Source organism: Ambystoma mexicanum, chromosome 12 (genome assembly GCF_040938575.1).
Source record: "Ambystoma mexicanum isolate Mex_15411 chromosome 12, UKY_AmexF1_1, whole genome shotgun sequence".
Classification (NCBI taxonomy): domain Eukaryota; kingdom Metazoa; phylum Chordata; class Amphibia; order Caudata; family Ambystomatidae; genus Ambystoma; species Ambystoma mexicanum.
In genome coordinates this window covers 557383533-557408205 of record NC_090936.1, presented here as the reverse complement: position 1 = coordinate 557408205, position 24673 = coordinate 557383533, and the positions used below count along the sequence as shown (strand labels likewise).

The window sequence follows — 24673 nt, the reverse complement described above, 5'->3', positions numbered from 1 at the left end:
AGAGACAAACTGCATCTACATCAACCAACAAGAACGCTCACATCAAGCATTGATATTCGCCTGGAACCAAAACCCTACAACAAAAGAAAACTTTGAGTATCATCATTCTCTCACCAAGCCGCGAAAACCTGGAACAGCCTTCCAAAGTACATAAGTAAGACAAGAAACCACCTACTATTCAGGAAACTATTGAAAACATGGCTCTTCATGTCGTAACTAAAAAGACCAGCCATAGGGGCCCGCACACAACTAAAACATCTAGGAACGTAGAGAGAGACCCAGATCCACACCAAGCCATAGATGGGAAAAACCCTCAGGAAAATATCTCCAGACATACTAAAAGACTAACGGAGATAGCAGCAATACGACCAAAGACTGCATACATAGCAAGACAAAGACAAACACTAGGACGAATCATCAAGAGGACCACAACCTTAAACTATAGCCATTCCCAACAGTCCTAAGGAGAACTGACAGAGGGAAAGGACACACTACACCACGAGCCCCAAACCAATGGGTGAGAAACCGAGTGTTTGATCATTACACACTGTCAACCTACTACACAGCGGGAAGCACAATGCCCCATCACACAAATACTACAACCAAACAACATCCACAAGGATGTCCACCCCACAGAAACCAAGAACCAACGGAAAGACAGACATGACAGGAGGAAACGAACGACTGAATACAATGGCTCACCAAGACGGAAGCACTCGAACGCCACATCAACGCCACTCTGTCCCTGAACCATTTGAAACCTCAACTGACCAGTGTCACACTAGATAACAAGAGAATAGAGATATTACCAACCCAGATGCACCTATTAATCCAAACAATACTCACTATGATGCAGCGGGGTCAGTGCAGCATCAACAAAGCGAGTCGGCCCATGAGGAACCAACATCAACCCAACCCACAGGGATACAACTCTAACGGAATCAATAGTACCTGAATCAGGACACAGACCCCACTAACCCAACCATCAATCTTCTGCATACTTAAACCACACAAATCCACACAACCATCTCTCTCCCAGCAATCCGCACGCACTTTACCACACTGCATCAACAACACAGACATCACCTACAGCACTCGAGGTCTCGCCCGATCCGATACTAGCACCAAAGCCCAGCACTCGGTGTATACCAAGCTGAAGCTGCCAACAGCACATCACTTCTCCCACTCTCCTGCTCCCCTCCTCTTGATTAACCCTACCCGTCCTTCCTGTTTACAGATCCGCCAGAGGGACCAATTCCGTTGGTGACGGTGCGCTATAAAAGTACCTTTAACATAACATAGTGACACCCATTACTCAGCTACTAATGAAGGCAGCTCGATTTACTTGGAGTGAAGAAGCAGAAAGGGCCTTTGAAGAGTTGAAAGGAGCTTTTACAAAGGCCCCAGTGTTGAAACATCCAGATGCAGATAAACCTTTTCAGTTAGAAACTGCTGCCAGTAATATAGCGGTAGGAACAAGTTACTTACCTGTAACTGTTGTTCTCCAGCATGGGTCTGGCATGGATTCACATGCTCATGAATATTCCCCGTCGTCGGGCCGGGAATCCTCGGTACAGAAAAAAAATCAGTATCAGTTTCGTTTCTGATCGGTCTTTCCTAGTAGTAACCAATCACTGATCTCTGGGTCATACTGCCCACAGCCAATGACTGCCCTCTCCCTAAGCCCCACCTCCGGCAGCCATCCTCAGATTTGGTAGCACGTAAAGTGGCAATATTACCAAGTGAAGAGACGCAGAGGGGTAGGCGGGAGGGTCCGCATGTGAATCCATGCCAGACCCAAGCTGGAGAACAACAGTTACAGTTAAGTAACTTGTTCCTTCTCCAGCATGGGGTCTGGCATGGATTCACATGCTCATGAATATAAGATTACATAGCAGTACACACATGCACAACCATGGGCAGTGGCAAAAGGCTCAACATTAAGCAACTCTTACCTCCTCACCAGGCCCTTCAGGCGAACAGGTTGCGCAGCACTGCTTGGCCGACCCTGGACTCCTCCCTGGAATCCCGATCGATGCAGTAGAATTTCGTGAAGGTGTGCATTGACCTCCACGTAGCAGCCCTGCAGATGTCCAGCAGGGGCACACCAGACAAGAACGCCGTGGTAGCAGCGATGGCTCTGGTCGAATGGGCTCTCGGACGGCCGGGTAGCGGTCGGTTTGCCAACCGGTGACAGTGCATGATACAGCCGGAGAGCCATCTGGAAATGGAAGCCTTCGAGAGAGCCTTCCCTTGATTCACAGGTCCAAAGTTCACAAAAAGCTGCGACGTCTTCCGAAAACTCTTTGTGCGGTCCACCTAGAACTTCAGCGCTTTAGCTTCATCCAGCGAGTGCAAAGTCCACTCGGCCAGCGACATAGGCGACGGGAAGAAAACTGGTAACACCAAGGGCTCGTTGAGGTGGAAGTCCGACGGCACCTTGGGCATGAAGGAGGGGTGCGTCCTGAGCACCACCCTCGTGTCGTGAAAAGTCAAGTATGGAGGCTTGCAAGATAGGTCCTGAATCTCTCCCACGCGCCGTGCGAAGGTGATGGCCACAAGAAAAGCTGTTTTCCACGATAAGAACTTCAACGGTGCCGTATGCATAGGCTCAAAAGGGGTCCCCATGAGCCTAGTCAGCACCACTTTGAGCTCCCACGCCGGCGCTGGGGCCTTCACCGGCGGGAACGAGCGCAATAGTCCCTTCATAAATTCCTTCACCAGGCGATGAGACCACAAGGACACTCGTCCTGTTGTCCTGGTGTATCTGGAGATGGCAGCTAGATGTATCTTGATGGAGGCGTGAGCTAGTCCAGCCTTGGCCAATGACAGTAGGTACGGCAGTACCTGAGGGGCCGTAATCCGTAGAGGGTTAATCTTCTGTGCCCGGCACCAGACAGAGAAACTCTTCCATTTGTGTCCGTAACACTTGAGAGTTGAGGACGCCCTGGCCTTTGCAAGAACCTCTCTGCAGTCGGCCGGTATATCGTATCCCCCAAACTCTAGTGCTGCAGGAGCCAGGCCTGCAAGTTCAGCGACTTCGGGTCGTGATGAAGAATGGCGCCTCCTTCTCTGGAGAGAAGATCCGCGTCCACGGGCAGTTTGACTGGTGGGGACGCCGATAAGTCCAGAAGGTCCGGGAACCAGATCGGTCTCGGCCATGCCGGTGCGACGAGTGTCATCCTTCACCGGGACCTCTTGAGCTGGTTGACGAGCCGGAGTAGCAGTGGCAACGGCGGGAAAGCATAGAGGAACAGGCTGTCCCAGGGGAACGAGAAAGCATCGTCCATGCTCCTCGGTTGGGGGAACCTGCTGGTGAACCTCTGGCACTTTGAGTTTGTCGCCGTCGCGAAGAGATCGATCTGGGGTCTGCCCCACAGCCTGAAGAGTCGATCCACTTGATCCTGGCGTAGCTCCCGCTCGTGGCACGAGCGCAGCTCCCTGCTGAGTGAGTCGGCGATGGTGTTCTTTATCCCTGCCAGATGAAAAGGTACCAGAAACATCCCCTGGTCGACGGCCCAGTGCCACAGATCCTGGGCTTCCTTGGACAGTGCTGGGGATCTGGTTCCACCGTGCTTCCTGATGTAGAACATTGTGGTGGTGTCAGTGAAGATCCTCACCACCTTGCCCTTGAGGGATGGAAGAAAGGACCCGAGGGCCCAAAACACTGCGCAGAGCTCCAGAATGTTGATATGAAGCTGTTTTTCCTCCGGGAGCCAAAGGCCTCTCGCGTTGAGATCTCCGGTGTGCGCTCTCAAACCTTCCAGGGAGGCATCCGTCGTCACTGTTACCTGATGAGCTGGGGTCTGAAAGTCTTCGCCCGCCGTTTGATGAGTGCGGGTGCCCGACCACCGGATCGCTCGTCGGAAGGTCTCGTTGAGCGGTATCCTGTCCTCGAAGCTGCCTGTCGCCTGGATCCAGCGTGCGTTGAGGAACTCTTGCAGTGGACGCATTCGAAGTCTGCACAGGCGTACCAGATAGATGCAGGAGGACATCATCCCGAGAAGGGCTTTGATGGATCTTACCCTGGCTACGTCTGTGGCTAGCAGGCATTGCACCTTGCCCAGGATGGCTTTCGTCGGACGGCGAGGCCAGCCGTGCCACTGTGTCGAGCTTGGCTCCCAGAAACAGGGCGACCTGCGAAGGGACCAGGTGGGATTTGGGGAAGTTGATGGAGAACCCCAGGTCCACGAGTAGCTGGACGGTCTTCGCTGTGTGTTCTACAGCAAACTCCCTTGTCCTTGCTCGGATGAGCCAGTCTTCCAGGTAGGGATAGACGTAGATCCCTTGCAGGTGTAGCCACGCCGCCACCGGTGCTAGGCACTTGGTGAATACCCTGGGTACCGACTTTAATCCGAACGGGAGGGCCTTGAACTGGTAGTGCCGTCCTTGGACCACGAACCTGAGGAACTTCTGGTGTCTTTTTAGAATGGGGATGTGGAAGTAGGCATCTTCCAAGTCCAACGACGACAGGAAATCGTCCTCCTCCAGCTGTCCCAGCACGTGCTGGATGGTGACCATCCAGAACTTCTGAGCTTTGATGTACTTGTTCAGTTGCCGCAGGTCCAGGATGGGACGCCAACCTCCTATCTTCTTTACGAGAAAGTATCTTGAGTAGACCCCGGAGCCCCGAAGTCTCTTTGGGACAAGCTCGATGGCACCTTTCTTGAGCATCGCCCTTACCTCCAGCAGCAGCTGGGGTACGTGGTTCTCCTTCCTTGCCACGGGTGGCAGGCGAGGGCACTTATTTAGAAACTCGAGGGTGTGCCCCTGGGCCAGGGTATCCAGCACCGAAGGGTCGGTGGAGATGGACTCCCACACGCTGACGAACTTCGCAAGCCGGCCTCCCACCAGGGTGCTTCGTTGGGGGCCCGACACCACGGTCGGTTCAGTCCTGTTTCGAGGCCACCTTGACCTCCCTGGCGACGACGGCGGGAACCTCCAGACTTGCCCCGTCATCTATAGGCCTCCTGCGACGAGGAACGGGACACTTGAAGGTAGGTAGAGGAGCCGCTGCCAGAACCTTTGGAGGCCCCTTGCTTGCCTCTGGTGTTCTGAAAGGGCGGCCGTCGTTGCTGGAGATCTCCCAGGGCCCGGGCTGTCTCCGTTTTGATGGCTTGCAGGGACTCATCGACTGTCTTCCCAAACAGGTTGTTCCCGTCGAAGGGCATGTCCAACACTTTGGCTTGTACGTGCTGGCGGCAATCCGTCGCCTTAAGCCATCCGTGCCGTCTGAGGCAAACACTGTTGCCCAACTGGCGGAAACCGGTGTCAGCGATGTCCGCCGTCACCGTTATGGCGTGGTCCGACGCCACCTCGCCTTCTTGCAGGATTTCCAGGGCTTCTGCCCTCTTTTCGTCCGGCAGGAAGTCCAACAAGGGAGCGATTTTATACCAAAGTTCCCTGTCGTAGCGCGCAACGATAGCCAGAACGTTGGCCACCTTAATCGTCGTCGCCGCCGCCGACGTGATGACTCGTCGTCCCATCGCATTGAGCTTCTTTCTCTTGCCGTCCGGCGGTGAAGTCGATGCCGATGCCCCCCGCCTTCTTCCTGACCGAATCCGGGGTCGGCTGTGCTTCTTTTCGTATCGGTCCCTTTTTGCAGGCATCGTGGACGGGTTCTTGAGGAGGGAGAGCCCCTCGTCCCAGATGTCATCCAGCAGAGGTACCGCGAGGACCGTCTTCCTCTTGGTCTCTCGACGTTGATAGAGGAACCCTTCCTTCTTTTCTTCGGGGCAGAGCTGGAAAAGCTTGGATGCCCTGGAGATCATCGCATGGAAGGATCCAATCTCATCGGGCGGGGAAGCCCGGGGGGGGGGGTGTTTAGACGACGGGAGGTCCACACCGCCGTCGCCGCCCTCGTCGTCCGTGCCCGTCGGGGCTGTGTCCGTGCCGGCGTCATCCCCGCGAACCGTGGAGGAGGTTGAGCAGGCCTCGAGGGCTGGAAGGGTGCAGTAGGATGTGGTGTTCTCCTCTTGGGTGGTGGACTTCCCGACGGACCTGCCCCTGGCTCCTCCGTCGGGGGTAACGGCAATCTAGTCCTTATTTCAGAGCATAAGGATTGAATTGCCATCAAAATGGCCGCCGAGTTGTCCTGCGGGACTGGCTGCGACGGTTGGTCTGGGGCCCCGTCGGCGCCGCCGTCGCTTCCGTCGTCCCCCTCGTCGGGATGCCTCTCGACGGGCTGGTCCTACTCCATGTCCGCGTCGTGGCCCTCAGGGGCTTCGACAAGTTCCTTCTCGGAGGTTGTGTCTGAATCCACGATGGCCACTGGTCCCCCCCCCCCCTATTTCCCCGCCGGGGGCTTCGTGGGGGTTCTTTCGATGGGCTTGAAAGATGCCTCCCTCCGAGGTGGCAGGGAGACTCTGGGCCCCGAGGCCGCTACCACAGGTGTAACCTCCGCAGGCTGCACCAGGGTTGCCGCAACCTCCTCGATAGAGGCCTTGGCTGGGTGAATCAAGGCCTTAGTCACCGAATGCGTGCTTGTGGCCTTCACCTTGGGGGAGGGCTCCCCGCCTCGCTCCCCCTCAGCCGAAATCTTCGAGATCGACCAGGGCCTCTCCAGAAGCTTGGCCGGGTTCTCAGATTTCCTCTTACCCGAGCCAGACCGTTGGCTCATGGTCGATGGCGCCGGGGAGGGTGCGCCCTGCCTGGCAGCCGAGGAGCCCGACCGTTCGGCGCTCCCGGTGGCCGCGGACTCGCAGTGCTTAGCCTTCTGTTTGGCCCCCAGACAGTAGAGGCATAGGGAATGCTCGTCTTCCTTGAACATGTTCTGCAGCTGGCATCCAGGGCAGGCCCTGAAGAGCTTCCCGGGTGTCGAGCTCCCTTTATCCTGGCCTCAGACACTTCTGGAATCCTCCAAAAGCGTTGTTCGACGAAATCTTCACCCTTGAGGGGCGAGAAACTTCCGAAATGGGTCCCCGTTGGTTGGATGTAAAGACGATGGAGCTTGAGGCTCAATTTAAGCGAAAAATTAGAAATTCTCTTTGAAAAAGCACGAAAACGCAGCAAAAGCACGAGAGCTACAGCACGAGGACTCCCAACACTTGAACGTGCGGTAAAAATCTGAAGATGGTTGCCGGAGGCGGGGCTTAGAGAGAGAGGGCAGTCATTGGCTGCGGGCAGTATGACCCAGAGATCAGTGATTGGTTACTACTAGGAAAGACAGATCAGAAACAAAACTGATACTGATTTTTTTCTGTACCGAGGATTCCCGGCCTGACGGGGAATATTCATGAGCATGTGAATCCATGCCAGACCCCATGCTGGAGAAGGGGCCATATTTCTCAGAAAGATGAGGAAGGAATCTGGCATCCAGTGGCATTTTACTCCCGAAAGCTTTCTAGCTGTGAGCAGAATGACTATCACTGACAAGGAGTTGACGGCCATTCGGTCTGCTTTTCTAGAGTGGAGGCATTATTTGTTGGGGGCGAGACATCAGGTGATGGTGGTAACTGAGCACAAAAATCTTCAATATTTCAAGACAGATCAAACAGTCGCTAGTCTCAGTACTTCAATGAATTTGATTTTGTGGTTACTTTTCGACCAGGAACAAAAAATGGAAAGTCAGATGCGTTAACCACGCAGCAGAATTTGGACTATGTGGTGACGGAAGTAAAAGCGATTATTCCCACAGAAAAAAAGTAATTGGTGCTGTTACTGAGGATTTATTATGACAAGTGCGAAACGGGATGAGTCGAAAAGAATTACAGTGGTGGGGGAACAGTCATCCGTCAAGAACGGTACGAGATGGGCTGCCTTATCATGCAAGACGGTTATTTTTGTCTGCTAAGGAGTTACAGGACAAGGTTTTGTATTGGTGCCACAGGTATCCGTTAGCCGGGCATTCCTGCTAAAAAGGAAGACGCAAGGTATGTTGAAATACATTTGGTGGCCCGAATTGAGAAAAGATGTGTTGGCTTACATTTTGAAATGTGAAAAGTGTGTGTGTAACAAGGCAGACCATGTTCAACAGATGGGCTTGTTACAACCTTTACTGACAACGGAAAGGTCATGGTCTCGCATCTCCATGGACTTCATGACAAGTCTTCCACCAGACAATCAGCTTGACACAATTTGGGTGGTGGTGGATTATTTGTCCAAACAAACTCATTTTATTCCATGTATTGGGATATCTGGGGCTGGCCGATTGGCAGAATTGTTTCTACAACATATTGCGAGGTTGCATGGCCTCCCTAGAAGTATTGTCTGAGACAGGGGACCTCAATTTACTTCAAGGTGTTGGCGTGCTTTGTCGGATGTTGGGAATCAACTGTGCTCTATCCACTAGTTACCACCCTCAAACTGATGGCTCAAGCAATATCTGAGATGTTATTTAGGAGACGGTATGGAGTCTTGGGTGAAGGCATTATGGCTGGCTGAATTCGCCTACAATAACAGAGCATGCTTCCCTGGACATGGCACCTAACAAATGTTTATATGGTCATAAGAAGAACATGATACCGGAAAGACTGACGAGGTGGAACAGATTCCCCTTTTACAGGACTAAACAGGACTACCCTCTAGTATCATAGGCTTAATGTTAGTGTGTTTGTGAAAAGTATATTTGTATATACCTCTGTGTGGACAATCTAGTGCTAGCCAATCTCTTGTACTTTGCAGTAAATTCTTGGCCTTCTGAGTCTCAGCCTAAAAGCTGGTCCTCGCTAAAAAGAGTCAAGTTCTGATTTGTGTGAAACCTCTGCAGGGCCACCAAGATTGACTTTACAGTACCCTATTCAATTTGTGTTTATGATGCACTGTAACGCCTAGCACCCTGCTTAGGTCTGTTGTTCCTGAACATATGTGGCATCTGTAACTAAATGAGACACTGACTTAACACCTGAGTCCACAGCCCTCCACTCCCCACTTAACCTAAGAATGGGCAATCTGCTCCCCTTCCCCTTTTGAGGATTTTGTGCAATTCTTCTTGGGCAACACAGCACGAGAAACCTGGCTCATCTAGGGTCGCATCTTGGGAAGAGAAGCAAGTACCACTCAAACATTTGCTCAAAGAGCCCTTATGCTTTAGCTGGGGTAATGATTCTGGCAAAAATAAGTCAAGTCACCTAAAGGTTTCATAGGCTTCGGCTACATGGAAAACCACGGAGATCATGCAAAATATGACACTAAAATGGCAGGCCACTGGTGAAGCCTGTTAAGAACCCAAAGACAAGTATCAATCACATTAGAAGGTGGCGGGTGCCAATGTAGAAGGCGATGAAGTCAAAACAGTGTAGGTTAGGTGCAGAATAAGACATGAAGCATGAGTGGACAACATATGATTGATTGCATAATTATATAGGAGGGGAAGCATCCAGAAGCCATTAATCTGCAAAGGAGGTTATATACCAGTAAAAAAACAAAATAAAGTGCAACATCTGCAGAAAGACTGCCCCACAATGAGAAGCAGAAGAAAATAAATGAGGTGCAGAGACCTGCTATCTTTGGTAGCACTTGTATGACAGGCATTTTCTAATTTTGTACCACAAAAGTGTTTCGTACTCTGTGCTTAAGCCAGCCAGCACATAAAATGCACCTGGAGTAAGAGGACTGGATGGATGTTCAAGTTCCTAGAAAGGCCATATCTGCAGGAACCTTCAAGTGGGTGGGTATACAACTTAGATTGAAAATGCTCAGCCTTGCTCAAATCATAATTGTAAAATGAATTAAGAAAAATAAAAATAAAATACAGAATTTTCACAGTGATGTATTTAGGAGCTCACATTCAGTCTCCTTGAGCGACAAGTCCAAAGTATCTCTGCACGATGTCCAAGGAAAGTCACACTTTACACTATGATTTCAATTGTCCCTTAATCTTTGCGCACCACCAGTAGGGAGGGTGAGTCATGATAAAGCCAAATCAACTGCACTGGAAGTAAATCAATACAACTTACACATTTGTATAAGGCGCCTCGCAACAACTGCAGTGCTATTTCATCAGCAAGTTCCCAACACCACAACTGGAGCCTGAACAACGGGTCACAATATCTTGAGACCCACTTTTATAACCAGGCCAGTTAAAGCCACCAGATCTCTACAATAATCATCGAAATGTATTTTTCAAGACGTTGTACAATCATGGGTTCAGAATTCAGATTTTTCTGCATGAAATTGATCCCAGTCCCTGGAAGACTGAAGCCGCTTTAAATGCACGCTTCTCTCATATATGGGCTGAAATGGTCCATTGCTTCAAAGTGCTGCCCAGGCCATCATCTTGGGAGTTAGAGAGCGAGAGACAACCCTGAGTGGGCAATGCTGATAAGCCTATTGTTACACTTGGACCCTTGGACAGAAAAGCATTCCCAATTAATTCCTTGTATTGTAGTCATTTATATAGTGCCTTTTCGTTTACCATTTGTATGGCCTCAACGTGCCTTGTGGTAGGAACACCCTTGGGGACCGAAGTCCAGGTATGGAAAAAGTTCTAAGAGGAGAGTTAAGATGAGTTTGTGCATTTGGCTGAAGTTAGGACCTAAAAGGGCTGGCTAGGCGCCAGTAAGCAGCTCAAGAGTTCAGGTACGTGGGCAGGTGCTGAGGGTGGTCATGACATAGTGCTAGTGCAGGAGAATCGATGTGTACCCAGCTAGATCGAACTTGTCGTAGGTTGCCGCTGTATTCTAATAGCAGAGGCGTTGAGGCAAGTCCAGTGTTTCAGTACAAAAGTTATGTGACCAACTAGACTGAATGTTGTGATAGCCGTAGCTGCATTCTAGAGTGCGTGGATGGGAAGCCGTGCCTGCGGCAGATGACCACAGAAGCGGTGCATTTATATACCTTAAACTCGGAAGGGGTTTAACTTCGATGTCAGTGTGGGCTGGCTACCCCAAAGTCTGCAAGGCAGATAGGCTGGTTGTTTCTGAGCATCTTCAAGTAGGGCAGACAAGCTAATGGGATTTTCTGAGTGCAATAGCTAACTAAATTAAATAGACATAGCCTCTACAGGTCTTCCACGTTCTACAGACGCCAGCTGAGTAATCTAATAAGCGCAATGTCGACCACCACCAGCATGTAACCACTGTACATTCCAATGACTTACCTAGGCAGTTATAAGTGCATCAGGGTTGCTAACCAGTATCTTGGAGCATCATGACTGCTAACAAGCATCTTGGAGCGTCATGGGAGGGCTGCACCTTGTAGGCATAATGCTCTAAGTGAACCACATGTGTTAATTAGATGCAGTGCCAGGTCGCCCACAGGTTTTGGCCCAGCCCTACAGCATGTACATGCAGGTATTGTAAGGATCTCACCTATCACCTATGATACATTTCCCACCCCCAAACATCTGTCTAAGTGCATCACGTTTCATATTCCCAGAGTCACCATTCCTACCTTCAAAATCCCTCTAAGTGCATACCCTATTCTATCTCCAAAATCCAACTACGCGCACCTCATTTTCTACCTCCAGTGAACCATCTAATCGAGCATTCTGAGTGCTAGGGCAAGCCCCTTTGATATTAGAATGAACAAAACCATCTAAGTGCATAAAATATCCTATCCCTGCAACTATAGCTACTTCAAGTGATCCATCTAGTCTAGCATTCTGAGTGTTTGGGCAAGCCCCTATGATATTTGTTAGGGCAGGGGCTACCGGTACTGGTCCTATAGGTACTCCCCCCGATGTGGGAGTTAGGAAGGGAGCCCGGTGCCTATTTCAAGGCCAGCCCGGATGTCCAGAAACCTTTAAATGTAAGGTAAAGTATATACAAAACATTTCTACATGCATGTTTCCATTCTGTTGGAAGACAATGAACAAATGTCCTCTAGTAAATGGACAATAACTTAAGTCGATAGGATTCATTGCCAATACAATACGAAATCCAGGGCTCATGGGTAAGAGTGCTGGGAGAAAAGGCACTGGAAGTATTAGGCAGAGTAGACCGCCTCCTTTCTCTCTCCATTTTAAACCTTTTCCCTTCCCCTCTTCATAGTGGTTTAACATTTCAAGAAAGTGCACAGTAGGGCCTTTACTGACCTGCAAATACCGGGGATGAGCAAGGACGGTGCCACAGCCTTCCATTTCACAGCGCACATACTGAATAGGTGGTTTCTTCCTGAAATCCAGAAACAGGTCCATGAGAATACTAAATTCCAAACACATTCTTCAAGCACAATTCGTTTTGATAGCATTTTATTTTAAGGTTATCCTCCCAAAATTGTGAGAAGTCTTTTTTATTTGAACGCATTTCATCAAAAGATACTCCATGAATCAAAAAAAAAACGTTTGTATAGTACACAATTTTGAAGCAACTTTCAGTAAAACCCAAAAGGCCAAAGCAACAGTCTTCCCAGAGATAAAGCACCAAAATCCAATTATAGTGACAGGGCACCACAAAGCCATCTAAACTTTTCACTAGGTGGATGATAACAAAACCCCTTCTCTCAACTGATCAAAATGTTCATTCTATTCTTCCAGTGAAGGGCAGTTTTTTTTTTACTGTTCCGACTATAAATACATAAGGTGACCAAAGCACTCATTTAAATTGCATTAGGAGCGTTGGGAGAACACAGTCGTTTGGATTCCATACACAACCCCCAACGTGCCATTAAAATCTACCTTTTGACCAAGAATTCACAATATTTAAGGATTAAATGACTCCAAAATTCCTGGATTTTCAGGCAGGCCATAGAAACAGTTCCAATAGTCACTACCAGAGCTGCAAGGCCAGCATAGCCCAGATGTACTCTAAATCACACAGTAAAACTAAGTCTGAAATTTGCGGAGACAATAGGGACCCCCGCCCGACCCACATCTCCCCACCCCACCATATCATATCTTCCTCCATTCTTCTTGGACCATGTGTAGGCCAGCACACTACTTTCCCCTATCCAATATCAAAGTGATTGGCATTATCCACGTGGTGCACAAGTGCATAGGACACGAAATACTCTACTCCTCAAACCATTGACACTGTCAATTTAACAGTGATGGGAAAACCATGGTTTCCCGATTTACATTTCAAAGTTCCTCACTGCATATTATGGAATATGAATACCTCAAATTCTAGAGTATCCTGCAGGTCTGAGAACTCTTATAGTACTACTGTCCAACTGAAATGAATTTTCAGTCGGGAAGAGTCTGCCTGTCCTAATTGTGTCTTGGTTTTCCCAAGTAAATAAATAGAACAATTGCACTATTCAAAACACTGAAAATAACTTTATGGAGGCATTAATAGAATGATCATTAGCGCCTGGAGACCGACAAATGGCAAGGATGCGCAGTTTAACACCACATAGCATAACACATTCAAATTCGGGGTGTGGCCAACATGGTGGGCTGAACAGATGTTTTGTGGAGGAGCTCCGTCCCTGCCTGGTGAAGGAACGCAGAAGCCGGCATCTGGCGTGTTCACCATTGAAAGGAAAAGGTGTGAGCAGCGGTAGAGGATCACCGCGAAACGAGTGGGAATGGTGAGACAGCAGTGTATCAAAGGACGAAGAAAGCGCAAAACGGGCATGGCGCAACAAAGGCCCTGAAGGAAAGATGGTGGGCGGTGCCTGAGGATCAGAGTAAAAGTAAGAGGAATCGCCTCCTGGGGGACTGGGGCTGCAGGGGAGTTAACTAAAACCTGCAAACAGCAGATCCCACACGGGAAGGAATGAGCACAGATCGAAGCGTCCTGGTGCGGAGGTTGGGAAAAAGAAAGGCGAACCAGGAGGGAGCACCCGAGACGAGAGGAGCTGGGAGAGAAGGTGTGTGGCTAGAGACACCTAGCCCCAACTGTGCCGGGGCTAGGGGGCGGCAATAAGAAGCGGAACAGCCGGCGCCACCAGTATAAGCGAGGAAAGACGAGAGTCCTGATCTGTCCCACAGTGGCAGCAAGCAATGTGGAGACAGAGTAGGCGAGTGAAGGAAAGTGCCGCTGGAGAGGAGGAGCGAGGGTGGACGAGCGCGCGGGAAGCGCCCAACCTCTAGATGAAGGCCCCATCAAGCTGAGGGAGACCGGACGGCAGAAAGGTGAGGAGCGGAGCTGGGAAGCGGAAACATGGTTTGAGGCGGGGAAGAAACAGCCAAGTTCCCAGAGGAGCCCAGAGGAGGAGAGAGGCTGCAGGCGGGGACTCCATGGCGCATGCAGACAGAGTGAAGTGAGCTTGGAAAGGGAAATCAACAGCACTTGCAACGTCTGGGGGGAGCCCTGGGCCCAAAGGCTAATAGACTCCAAAGAGTACCTACCAGCACAGGGCGCACCTGGGACAAAGTGAGACTGGGGGACTGAGCAGAGAGAGGAAGAAAGCTGTATTCAGGCCCCGGGGAAGCGTGAGGGGCCTAACGCCTGCAGCACCAGTTGGTGAGTAGTGAGGTAGCTCAAGGATGGAGGACCACAGAGCATCAGAGGAGGACCTCCAGGGCACAGAGGGTACACCTCGCTGGAGAGGGAAAGCGGAAGAAGCCACCAGGAGAGCTCATGTGAGCTAGAAGAGTAGATCAGAAGCAGTAAACAGGTAAAGAGTGCGACCTAAAGAGGCCAACTACGATACACTTGAGATCAGCGGGCAAAGACGTCCAAAAGAATGGAATAGGGGGGAATAGATGGGACCGAAAAAGAAAACTATACCAGGAGAGCGGGAATAGGAGGGACACGCTAAGGGACAGACAAAGTTTCCCTTTGGAAATCTGGTGGGGCAGAGTGACAGGGACATGATACTGTTAGGGAAGAATTTCACAGAACTGTTAAATCTTCCTGACCTGGGTAAACCAGAACTTTTTTCTGTACTAGTGGGATATTTTTCCTTAATACCTCAGTGAGTGGGAACCTTTTTCCACACTCACATAATGTAACACTTTTTATGGGTGTCATTTTTAAGACTCTCCACAGTGTCTCTCCATAGTGTCTTTTACATTTTAAGTGAAAACAGCACACCCCACCTTATGTGGAGTACTGGGGAGATGCAATGTATCCCCTTTTACAATAAAACTAACAATTCTGTTACAGTGATAACAGTGCTCCAGATAAGATTTTGAGGTGGGAGTATTTTACTCCCTATTTTTATATTTTTAGAGTAAATGTGATTAAGAGTAAAAATGTTTTTCTCCTTTGTAAGAGAATAAAATGTATATGACATCCAGCCGACATGTGCAAAAACTGTATGGAAATCATTACTATGAGGCAGCTTTCTGCATTGTGGCAGACTACACCTTTCATTATTTCTCCAAGGTCTAGCCATTTGATCTCTCCTGTATATATTTAAACGTTGAAAACACAAAAACCTAGCCTGACTGTCATTGGATGGGGCCAGTATGACCCAGAGGACAATGATTGGTTTAGAGAAGTACACTTAGAAAGTGAAACTTTTTTTTTCTTTTACAGAGGATCCACTGCCTGACATAAGGGAATATTCATGAGGATGTGAATCCATGGCAGATACCTAACTTTGTTGAAGAAAACTACAAGTCCCAGAATTCCAGAAGGACATCTGCAGAAGAGGGCTGAAGAGGCATCCAGTTGTAACAGTCAAGCAATAAAGCCTAATGGCCATTGTAGTAGTCAGGCAATTGGGTCTAACGGCCCACACCTGAAGGAACCTAGGAGGCATAAAAGGCCCCCTTAGGTACAGGTAAGAGGAAGTAGTGGAAGGAGCTGGAACGTTAGCTGGCGTGCAGACTGCAGCAGTGAAAGCAGAAAAAAGGATTGAGGCTGGCAAACCAAGCAGAAGGGGGAAAACGAGAGACGCCGGAACGTGGAGACAGATTTCACCTGCGTGTTCTGAGAGAGTCTTGTCCTCCCAAGCTCTGAAGTACAGAAGATGTGCAGAGGAAACGCTTTTCCCCATGTGAGCCTGGTTGCCGAGCTGTTGGCATGCCAGAGACTGAGGCAAGAAGCAACTGTCAAGTCAAGGGTCTCGGAAGTAAAAGGGGACTCCCTAAAAGTGTGGCCGGATCAGAGACACCTGTTTATGAGAATTGAACAAGCCAGAAGCAGTAGAAATCATAGTAGAAGTCGGGGAAAGCAGTGCGACCCACAGAGCAAGTGTTTCAGAAGCCAGTGGGTGAAGCACAGAGTTCTAAAACATTGCACAAGCCTTGCCGGTAACCGTAACCAGCTCCTTAGCCACTTGCGTAAAACCTGAAGTGTAAAGAAGTTGACCGCTGTATTGAAAATCTTTTAACAATGGAACTGTAAAAGACGCACATAGAATGAAAAGCTTCTTGCTAGCGTAAGAAGCCAACGCTACTATTTGGTTGTGTTAGACTAAGTGCACACATTGAATCGTGCAATCCAGACTTCATATTGGTTATTTTGCTCACTTTCTGTGTTTTCATTCCAGATGCAGAAAATGATCACAGCTTGAGAAACTGGTAAATGGGTCTTTGCACATAAATGCAAGAAATGCCGAGCCCATTATTTTGACTTAGCTTTGGGTCTTGAATACCAGGCACAGAAGTAGATTTTTGGCAGTTTATGTGCCTTCCTGTCTTCCTGACTCCCCGAGGCTAATTCTGCGACCAAGATTAAGAGGAGCACAATTCATGCAATGTATATTTCTGTAAGCCAGAACTATCGAGCCGAAATGCAGAATTACTTTTTAGTTAAAGTCAACATATAGATAATGAAGCACAAGGAAGGTCAGCTTGTGCTGGGAAAAGAATGAACTCCTACACTCTGCTCCGTTCCGAGACAGTAAATTGTCTGGAGAATGACGCACCACATGTACCGCGGCAAACGCCCACATTTCATGGCTCATGAACTGTCACCATAGCCGGTTTGAAGTGTATAAAAAGCTAGCTTTCCCCCATGTAAATTGCTCATCTTTTCTATGGCTGTACGAGACCTAGATGAATCTGGGTCTGCTTCAAGCGCAAATAAACTTATTTGCAGTAACTCAGATTTGGGACTAACAAATGGCGCCCGGAACGCGTGGCATCTTCCGATGACGACCCATCGCATTACGAGGACGAAGTGGACGGGAATGAGACCAGTGAGTATCGGGGGCCCCTCCACTTAGGCGACGCGGTCCCTCGCAGTCTGCTACTTGTGATCTCCGTTCGCCGCTTCGCCCAGAGGTCATCACTGCGAGAACACCGGACCCTGTGCAACAACTGTTTTATTTTGGGAAGATAGCCAGCCACGACGGGGGTTTGTTTGATTTGATGGGGGATTGAATTTTGAATCAGGCGAGTTTGTTTCAAACTGAAAGTTTTTATATTATATTTGGTTGCAAATAGAAAAATATTTTGCGCAATGTATTTAGCAAGTAATAACTTTTTTCTGAAAGTATGCCTGGTTCTAGTAAGTTGTCTTGTTGGGCAACGCTTTGTTGCAGGAGAAGACAACCAAATGGTTTAGAACATAGGCAGCCGGTGCCGCCGGAAGGGTCACCTGCCTATGACATGTAACTAAAATTTGGCTTGGGAGCTATAGTTTTTAATAGTATTTGGCATCGCCAGACCAGGCATGAAGCAGAACATCAATGGCCGGAATTGGAAAGTTTTGAGCTTGCTAGTATACAGCATTTAGAGTCAGTACTATTGAAAAAGAAGTCTGGGCCTGCTGCCTTTGACGTGGTTAGGGACTGGCGTAAGGAAGCCACTCAATGTCTCAAAAGTAGAGAGAAATTTGCATGCAGACACATTACCCAAGCTGGAAAGGCTTTAGTGCATGACCAACAAAAACAAGAGGAAGCTATTAGGAGCATGGATAGAGGGTTCCAATTAGAAATACAGAAACTATACCCTTCAAAAGAATTGGAGGCATCTGATGAATTCATAAATGAATTACTGAATGAAAGGTGAACACCTCCTACCGCACCACCTCCATATACATCACCATGGACACCAGCAGCACAGCCACCATTACAAGCATCAGAGACACACCCAGATGATATGCCTCCACTGCCTACGGCACATGATTTACTCCTACTTTCACTACTAACTACTTCTGCCACTCATCTTTTAGCACCTATGAATATTCCTAGCGACTAGAGAACTAACTCACAGTGCAGTACCTCCTGCACAAAAGAAAGTTGCGGAAATGGGCAGAAATATATACAGAAGAGGGCGACGTAGCAGATGTTTCGGCCTCTCTAGCAGATCATGGGGGTATTGTGATGCTGGAAATGCATCAGAGGGACAGGGCCTCCGTATCCTTGTCCTTTACTGCTTTTTATCGTGTGTTCTGTCGTGTTTTCCGCACAGGAGTTCATGTGGGACTCTTGGCGGTGCAGCTCTCTTTCTTTTGGTTTGGTGAACGGACCCGTGGGATACCCTTATGGCACCCATGGGTGGGGGTACAACCCTGTGCCCCTAGTGTATGTTTTTGGGCACCTGTGGGTGGCCCACAGAGCAGGGTATGGGCTGGTGGCAGCTCCATGCTGAATTTGACAGGTGCGCGGCTCGATTTTGGGATACCCCGGCCCTGCCATTGGGATCAGTTGATCCCTGATGGAAAACAAGATGGCCCCGGTGGCCTCTTGCTTTCTATTACCCATTACCTTGTTTTCCCAAAGTCCTGGGAAGCCCTGACTCTGTCCCTTCCCCCTGACTGGCTGTTTGATGGAAGTGCCATATATGGTGTGGTTGTGAAGGCCCAGTCAGACTAGCTGGAGCCTTCCCGGTGATGTATGTTGTGGGTACCTCCTGTGGGTGGGACCTGGGTGAATAGAGTGTGTGACGAATATGCATTCTGTGTTGTGGGTGTCTAGTATCTGGTGGTTGACACAATGACCGAGACAACCCTGCCCGAAACCGGTATGAATGCAGCTTGGAGTGTTGAATGGATCTGTACTTGTCCCAATACACATAACTTGTTGTGAGTGTCTGGAGAGAAGTGAATGGCCTGAAATCCTTGTGTGCCCGATTGGCTGCCTACCTGCATGAATGCCCGTAGTTGTGATTGGATGCTTGAGTGTGACCCAGCGGAATGAATGGGAGATCAACAGTATATCTGGGGACCTCTCACTGCTAGGAATCATGTTCAGAAGCTGAAGTCCACTACGACGAGTAACTGGATTAACTGACGCTTGACCTTGAAGCCCTGCTGGACGAGAAGAATTGCTGTTGCTCTCCTTCACAATCTGAAAGCTGCTGTGCCTCCAAGGACTGACCCAGAGAGGACCTTGTAAGGCGCCCTCTTCCCGAGCTATGAGGGACCATCGTGCACAGCTGATCTTTGCCAACGCTCCCTGGTAGACAGACCTTCGACAGGCTGCCGACCCGATACGGGCCCCTTTCTGGGCCCCAGTTCTTCATCATCTCTTTGCGGTCCAGAACTATTGTCCCCGTGGTGCCCCGCACGCCTCTTCCTTGCAGGACGCCAACGCTCTGTCGTCGACGAGCACTGCTAGGAACGAAGCTGCCACTTCCCTGCCATAGTTCACCCTGTTCACCGTTGGACGTTCGACGACCCGTGACTCCTGCCATAAAGGGAGGGCACTCAAGAAGGGCCGTCGATTCCCAGACACCGAACGCCAAGTTCTCCGACACCTCTCGATGATCCATGGCTCCCGCCTGAAAGGGAGGCACTCAAGAAGGATCGGTCGGTGCATCGTCAGAGAACTCTACTCCACCAGGTACATTGGGGAGGGTGCCGGGGGGGTAAAACCTTAATAGGAAGAAGTAAGACTATCGGACAATATATGGACTGGGCTTGTGCTATATATCTTTATTTACAGGTTGGCCAGGTGGGGGGTGGGGGATCTCCACACAGAACTGTGCCTAGTGGTAGGGGTCAGCATTCTGCCTATTGTTTCAACCATCTTACGTTCCTGCCTATCTCTATTGCTGGTTTACTCGTTATTGATCTGTGTGACATTTTAACCGTACAGTTGATGCACTTTAATGAGATTTGATAACATTAGTGGTACCACTCTAGACGTGTATATATTTATCATTATTGACTTCCAAGTACAAAGTGCGTTATTGTGATCGTGTACATACCTTTGAATATTAATTATATAAAGACTGTTTTCAGTAATACAGTGTGTGGACATTCCTTTGTGGGGGTTCGGGGACTACACTGTACTTAAGAACCAGCCCGCATCACCTCCTGAGAAGCTAGGCCTTGATTGCTTGTCCATTGCTACCGTAATAGAGAATCTTGGCTGGGGTCTACTGTGCCTCTCCTCTAGCATATAGAGAGCAGAATTACAGACACCCCCTACCGGTCTTTACAGGTATCCCTGAACAAAAGGTATTACTATAACAAAATTTTAAATTACTCACAGTAGTGACTAACGTACGCTTAGTCCAGTCCTCTTTCCTCGATACTGTATCTTCCAAGGGACGGGAGACGGAACCTTTTCCACCAGAAAAAAGCTTCTTCCCCTTTAAATTTAGAGGCACGCAGGGCCGCAGCCCAGGGAGAAAGCGCTGGCCTGACTCGGCCCTCCGGCGCCACACCTCAGTCCCCATTGACGCGTTGACAATAGATTTAACATTGCCTAATGAAACCAGTATTATTAGGGGCGGGGGGAGGTTGGCGGGACGTATGGAGGAAAGGGGACTATGGACTAAGAGTACGTTAGTCACTACAGTGAGTAACTTATAATTACTCTTACATCACGTCCCCTTGGCTCCATACTGTATGGATGTTTGGAATTGATTGTAGCCCGAGGGTGGAGGAGACCCTCCTTAAGCAAATAGGTTACTGAGAACCACCTGTTCAAAAGCTGCATCCGATCTAGAGCCGGCATCCGAACAGTAATGCTTGCAGAAAGCCGAGGGAGAGGCCCAAGTGGCCGCCCCGCTTATGACTTGCCAAGGGACATGGCGCTGGAACGCAATGGCCGTTGCCGTGGCCCTGACTGTGTGGGCATGCATGTTGGGGTGGGAGCAGCTTGTGCTGGCCCTCATACGCTTCTTTGATGGCAGAGACCATCCAGCAGGATATGGAAGCCTTAGAGGCCCGATAGCCTGGTATTGAGCCTCTGAAAGTGACAAACAGGGCATCCGATTTGCAGAAGACCTTGGTTCTGTCCAAGTAGAATTTCAGGGCACGCCCGACATCCAGGCAGTGCAGCACTCTGTGCTTCGTCCTTGGGATCGGGAAAGGTAGTATATGGTTCAGAGGCGACCAGCACCTGGATTTCGCTGACTCTACGGGTCGAGGTGAGGCCGCCTAGTAAGGCCGTCTTGATGGTGACCAGCCTGATGTCCACAGATGCCATTGGCTCGAACGGTTTGTGCGCAATAGCGCCCAAGACTATGTTAAGGTCCCACATAGGGTGCAGTCTCTTGTTGGGCGGGTGGAGCCTTGCTAGTCCCGTCCGATGTTTGACTATAGGGTTGGAGGGGGAGAAAATGCCTTCCTCCGAGTTCCTGTGAGCCCCAATGGCTGCGAGGTATGTGTAGCAGGTGTCCACCTGCACGCCTGAGTGGGCGGGGTGCGCCGGAAAGGAGAGCATGTCGTCCAGGGTGCACACCAGGGGGTCGATTCCTTTGGAGTCTTCCCAGTGGCAGAGTCTGGTCCATTTACTTTTATACTGGGCCCTGGTAGCTTTGCTCCTGGTGCCCTGAGTGATCTCCAGATTGGCCTGTGAGAAGCCAAGGTGCTGAAGCGTTACCCGCTCAGGTACCACACGCTGTGAGGGCTAGTTTCTCTGGCGAAAGGTGGATGACTCTGCCCCCCTGCTGTGCCAGAAGATGTGCTGGGCCCATCGGGAGGTAAATCGGGGGCACTTCCGAGAGGCCGAGGAGCTCCAAAAACCATGGCCTGGCCGGCCACAATGGAGCTATTAGAATGATTAGGAGTTGGGGAGACCCTTGATTTTGCAAATTACCCTGTGAATCAGGGGAGTGGGTGGAAAGGCGTAGGCTTTCATGCCGGTCAATGGAGGTGAAACGCGTTGGCCAGAGAGCCGGGCCCTGACCCTGCCAGGTTGCGAACTGGAAACACTTGTTGCGCCAGGTGGTAAAGAGATTCACCTGGGGATGACTCCACCTGCTGCAAATCTCCTGAATAATGAGGTCCTTTCCCTGCCACTTGTAATTGTCCTCTCCCAGTCTGCTGAGCCTGTCCACTTCCAGGTTGGATTCCCCAGTAGGTGGACTGCCGTGAGGTAAATGTCGTTTTCCAGGGCCCACTCCCACATGCTGATCTCTAGTATGCACAGAGGAGGGGATCTGTTGCCTGCCTGCTTGTTGACGTAGTATATGCTGGTAGAGATGTCCGTCTGGATAAGGACAACCTTGCTCTTGAGAAGTGGTAGGAATGCCCTGAGATGGCATTCAGCTCTAGCCAATTGATGTGGTATTCCTGCTCCTGTCGAGTCCAGGTGCCGTGGACCGAGAGATCATCCAGGGTGGCTCCCCAGTCCTCGAGCGAGGAATTCGTGGTGATGGCGGCCTATGGAGTGTATTTGTATTTTGTTTATTTGTATAGCGCACAGGGCCCAAGGGCAACCAGGCGCATTATTTAGTTACAGTCAGCTTACACAGAAGTATTTACTTTTAGAATATACAAAATATACATGTGACATATCCAAAAGGTATACAATTTACAATATACTAGTGACATAATCGAAGGTATACAATTTACAGGATAGGACAGAATGCAATGGCAGAGACATAAAAATAGCCTGTGGTGTCATAGAATTTTGTTACAGTCAATAGTCATCCTTAGTCGAGGGTGGATAGCCAAGCTTTGGCATTAAGCTTGAACGCAGTGAAGGAAGGTTCAGCTCTGTGTGGGTTGGGTAGTGTGTTCCACAGCTTGGCTGCTAGGACAGGGAAACTGCGACCTCCAGATTTTTGGAGGTTGAACCGTGGGATGACAAGGCAATTAGTATGTGCGCTTCTGAGAGGTTTCACAGCTGAGTGCGAGGTGAACCTGTTGGAAAGGTAGCTGGGGGCTAGGTTAGCGATACTTTTATGTGTGAGTGCCAAGGCTTTAAGAGAGACTCTTTGGGTACCGGAGCCAGCGAAGGCTCTGTCAGTATTCGGAGATATGTGCAGTTCTAGGAATGTTCAGGGCTGCTCTAATAGCGTTGTTTTGGATGATTTGAAGTTTTCTGATATTGCATTGGTTAGTGACCAGACAGAGGGCATTGCAGTAATCCATTTTGGAGAGGACAAGAGTCCTGGCTAGAGTTGTGCAATTGGCAGGAGATAGAAAAGGGCTTCAAGCTGTGATAAGCTTGCATGTGTAAGATGCGGCTGAAGAGACTGCATTAGTTTGTCTGGCTAGGGAGAGGGTGGAATCAAGATAAATACCTAATGTCTTGGTGTCCTTGGCCACTTTGCTGGAGTTACCATCGATGCTGAAGGACTTGAATGAGGTGTCAAGTTTACTGAGTTTTTGGGTTGAACCTAAGATGAGGAGTTCAGTCTTATTTAAAAACAGTTCATGCTGCGCAATCCAGGCCTGGATGACTCGATAAATGGCGTTGATAGCTAGGGAGTCCATTTTGTGGTCACCCGTGATGGAATAAGTATTTGGGTATCGTCAGCGTAGTTGGTGTACGTGACGCCCATACGGTCCAGTATGTCAAATAGAGGTTTTGTGAAAATGTTGTAGAGTGTCGGGGACACCACATGTGACAGGGGAAGGTACAGCAGTGGCAGAGGGGGAGAAGACCCTCATAGATCTATTGTCCAGGAATGATGTAATCCAAGCTGTGGCTTTCTCCGAGAAGTTAGCTGCTGATTTAAGGTGGTGGCAGAGGATTTGATGATTAACTAAATCGAATGCTGCGGAGAGGTCTAGAAGGAGTACGAGAGCCAGTTTTCCCTTATCTTTTAAGTCTTCTATTTATGTTTTTAAATCTAGTAACGCAGTTTCTGTGCCATGGCGAGGGCGGAAGCCCGATTGCCTAAGACCCAGAAGGTTGTTGGATTCAAGATAATCTTGGATCTGCAAGTATGCCGCTCGATCAAGAATTTTTAAAAGAAATGGCACTGTGGTGATAGGTCTGTAGTTGGTAGGAGTGTTAGCATTCAAGGTAGGTTTTTTCAGTAAGGGAATAACCCAGGCATCCCTGACGTTGTCAGGGACGATCCCCGACTTGAAGGAGGAGTTTATGTGTAGTGATAAAAGGTGGCAGGTGCTGTGAGGCCTCCTTGATAATAGTGGCAGGGCAGGAGTCACCCTGACAGTTAGAAGCCTTAAGACTGTTAATGATGTGTTCAACTTCAGAAATAGAGAGGGGCGAGAAGCAGAAGGGTTGCTGAGGTGCAGTATTCGGTTTGTAGTTAGCCTGAGGGGCAAGCTGTGCTATAAAAGAGTATAGACTGTTTTTATTCTCATTGATTTTAGTTTGGAGCATAGTAATTTTTCCCAAGAGAGCATCTTGGATGTTTGTGCACCAAGCGCCGTCTTTGGAGCAGGTGTCAGGAGGAGTAGCAGGGGATTCCAATTCCTTTAAAATTTTGAATAGCTCCTTGGTGTTGGATTGGGCCTGTTCAATACGTTTATTGTATGTTTCTTTTTTAGCAGCCAGTATGGCTTCTTTGTAATTTAAAGTGGCTAGAGCCATGCTTGCTTTATTGGAGTCCGTGGGGTGGCTTCTCCAACGAGTTTCAAGGGTCCTTTTTTCCTTAGGGTTCTCAGCTGAGGCGTGAACTAGGTGTTAAGGTGAGCCCGGGGTTTAGGTTTCCGTAGTTTTGAGGGAGCGATAAGATCAAGTGCCTTTAGCATGGTCTGGTTGTAAGTGTCGACCAGGACAGTAGGGTCCGAACATGCAGAGGCAAGATCATTGAGGGCGGGGAGGATGAGTGGGATAAGTTTAGCACACGTTATGC

The 24673-nt window shown here is 49.3% G+C and overlaps 1 protein-coding gene across 4 annotated transcripts in view; it reads right to left on the bottom strand.

Moving 5' to 3' along the window:
• ZFP91 (ZFP91 zinc finger protein, atypical E3 ubiquitin ligase) overlaps nucleotides 1-24673 on the bottom strand; it is a 654237-nt gene that overhangs the window by 212881 nt on the left and 416683 nt on the right. For all 4 annotated transcript variants that reach the window (XM_069628854.1, XM_069628855.1, XM_069628856.1 and 1 more), the window contains one exon: nucleotides 11975-12053. In XM_069628854.1, coding sequence (XP_069484955.1) covers nucleotides 11975-12053 — 79 coding nt within the window. The remainder of the gene's footprint in view (nucleotides 1-11974; nucleotides 12054-24673) is intronic.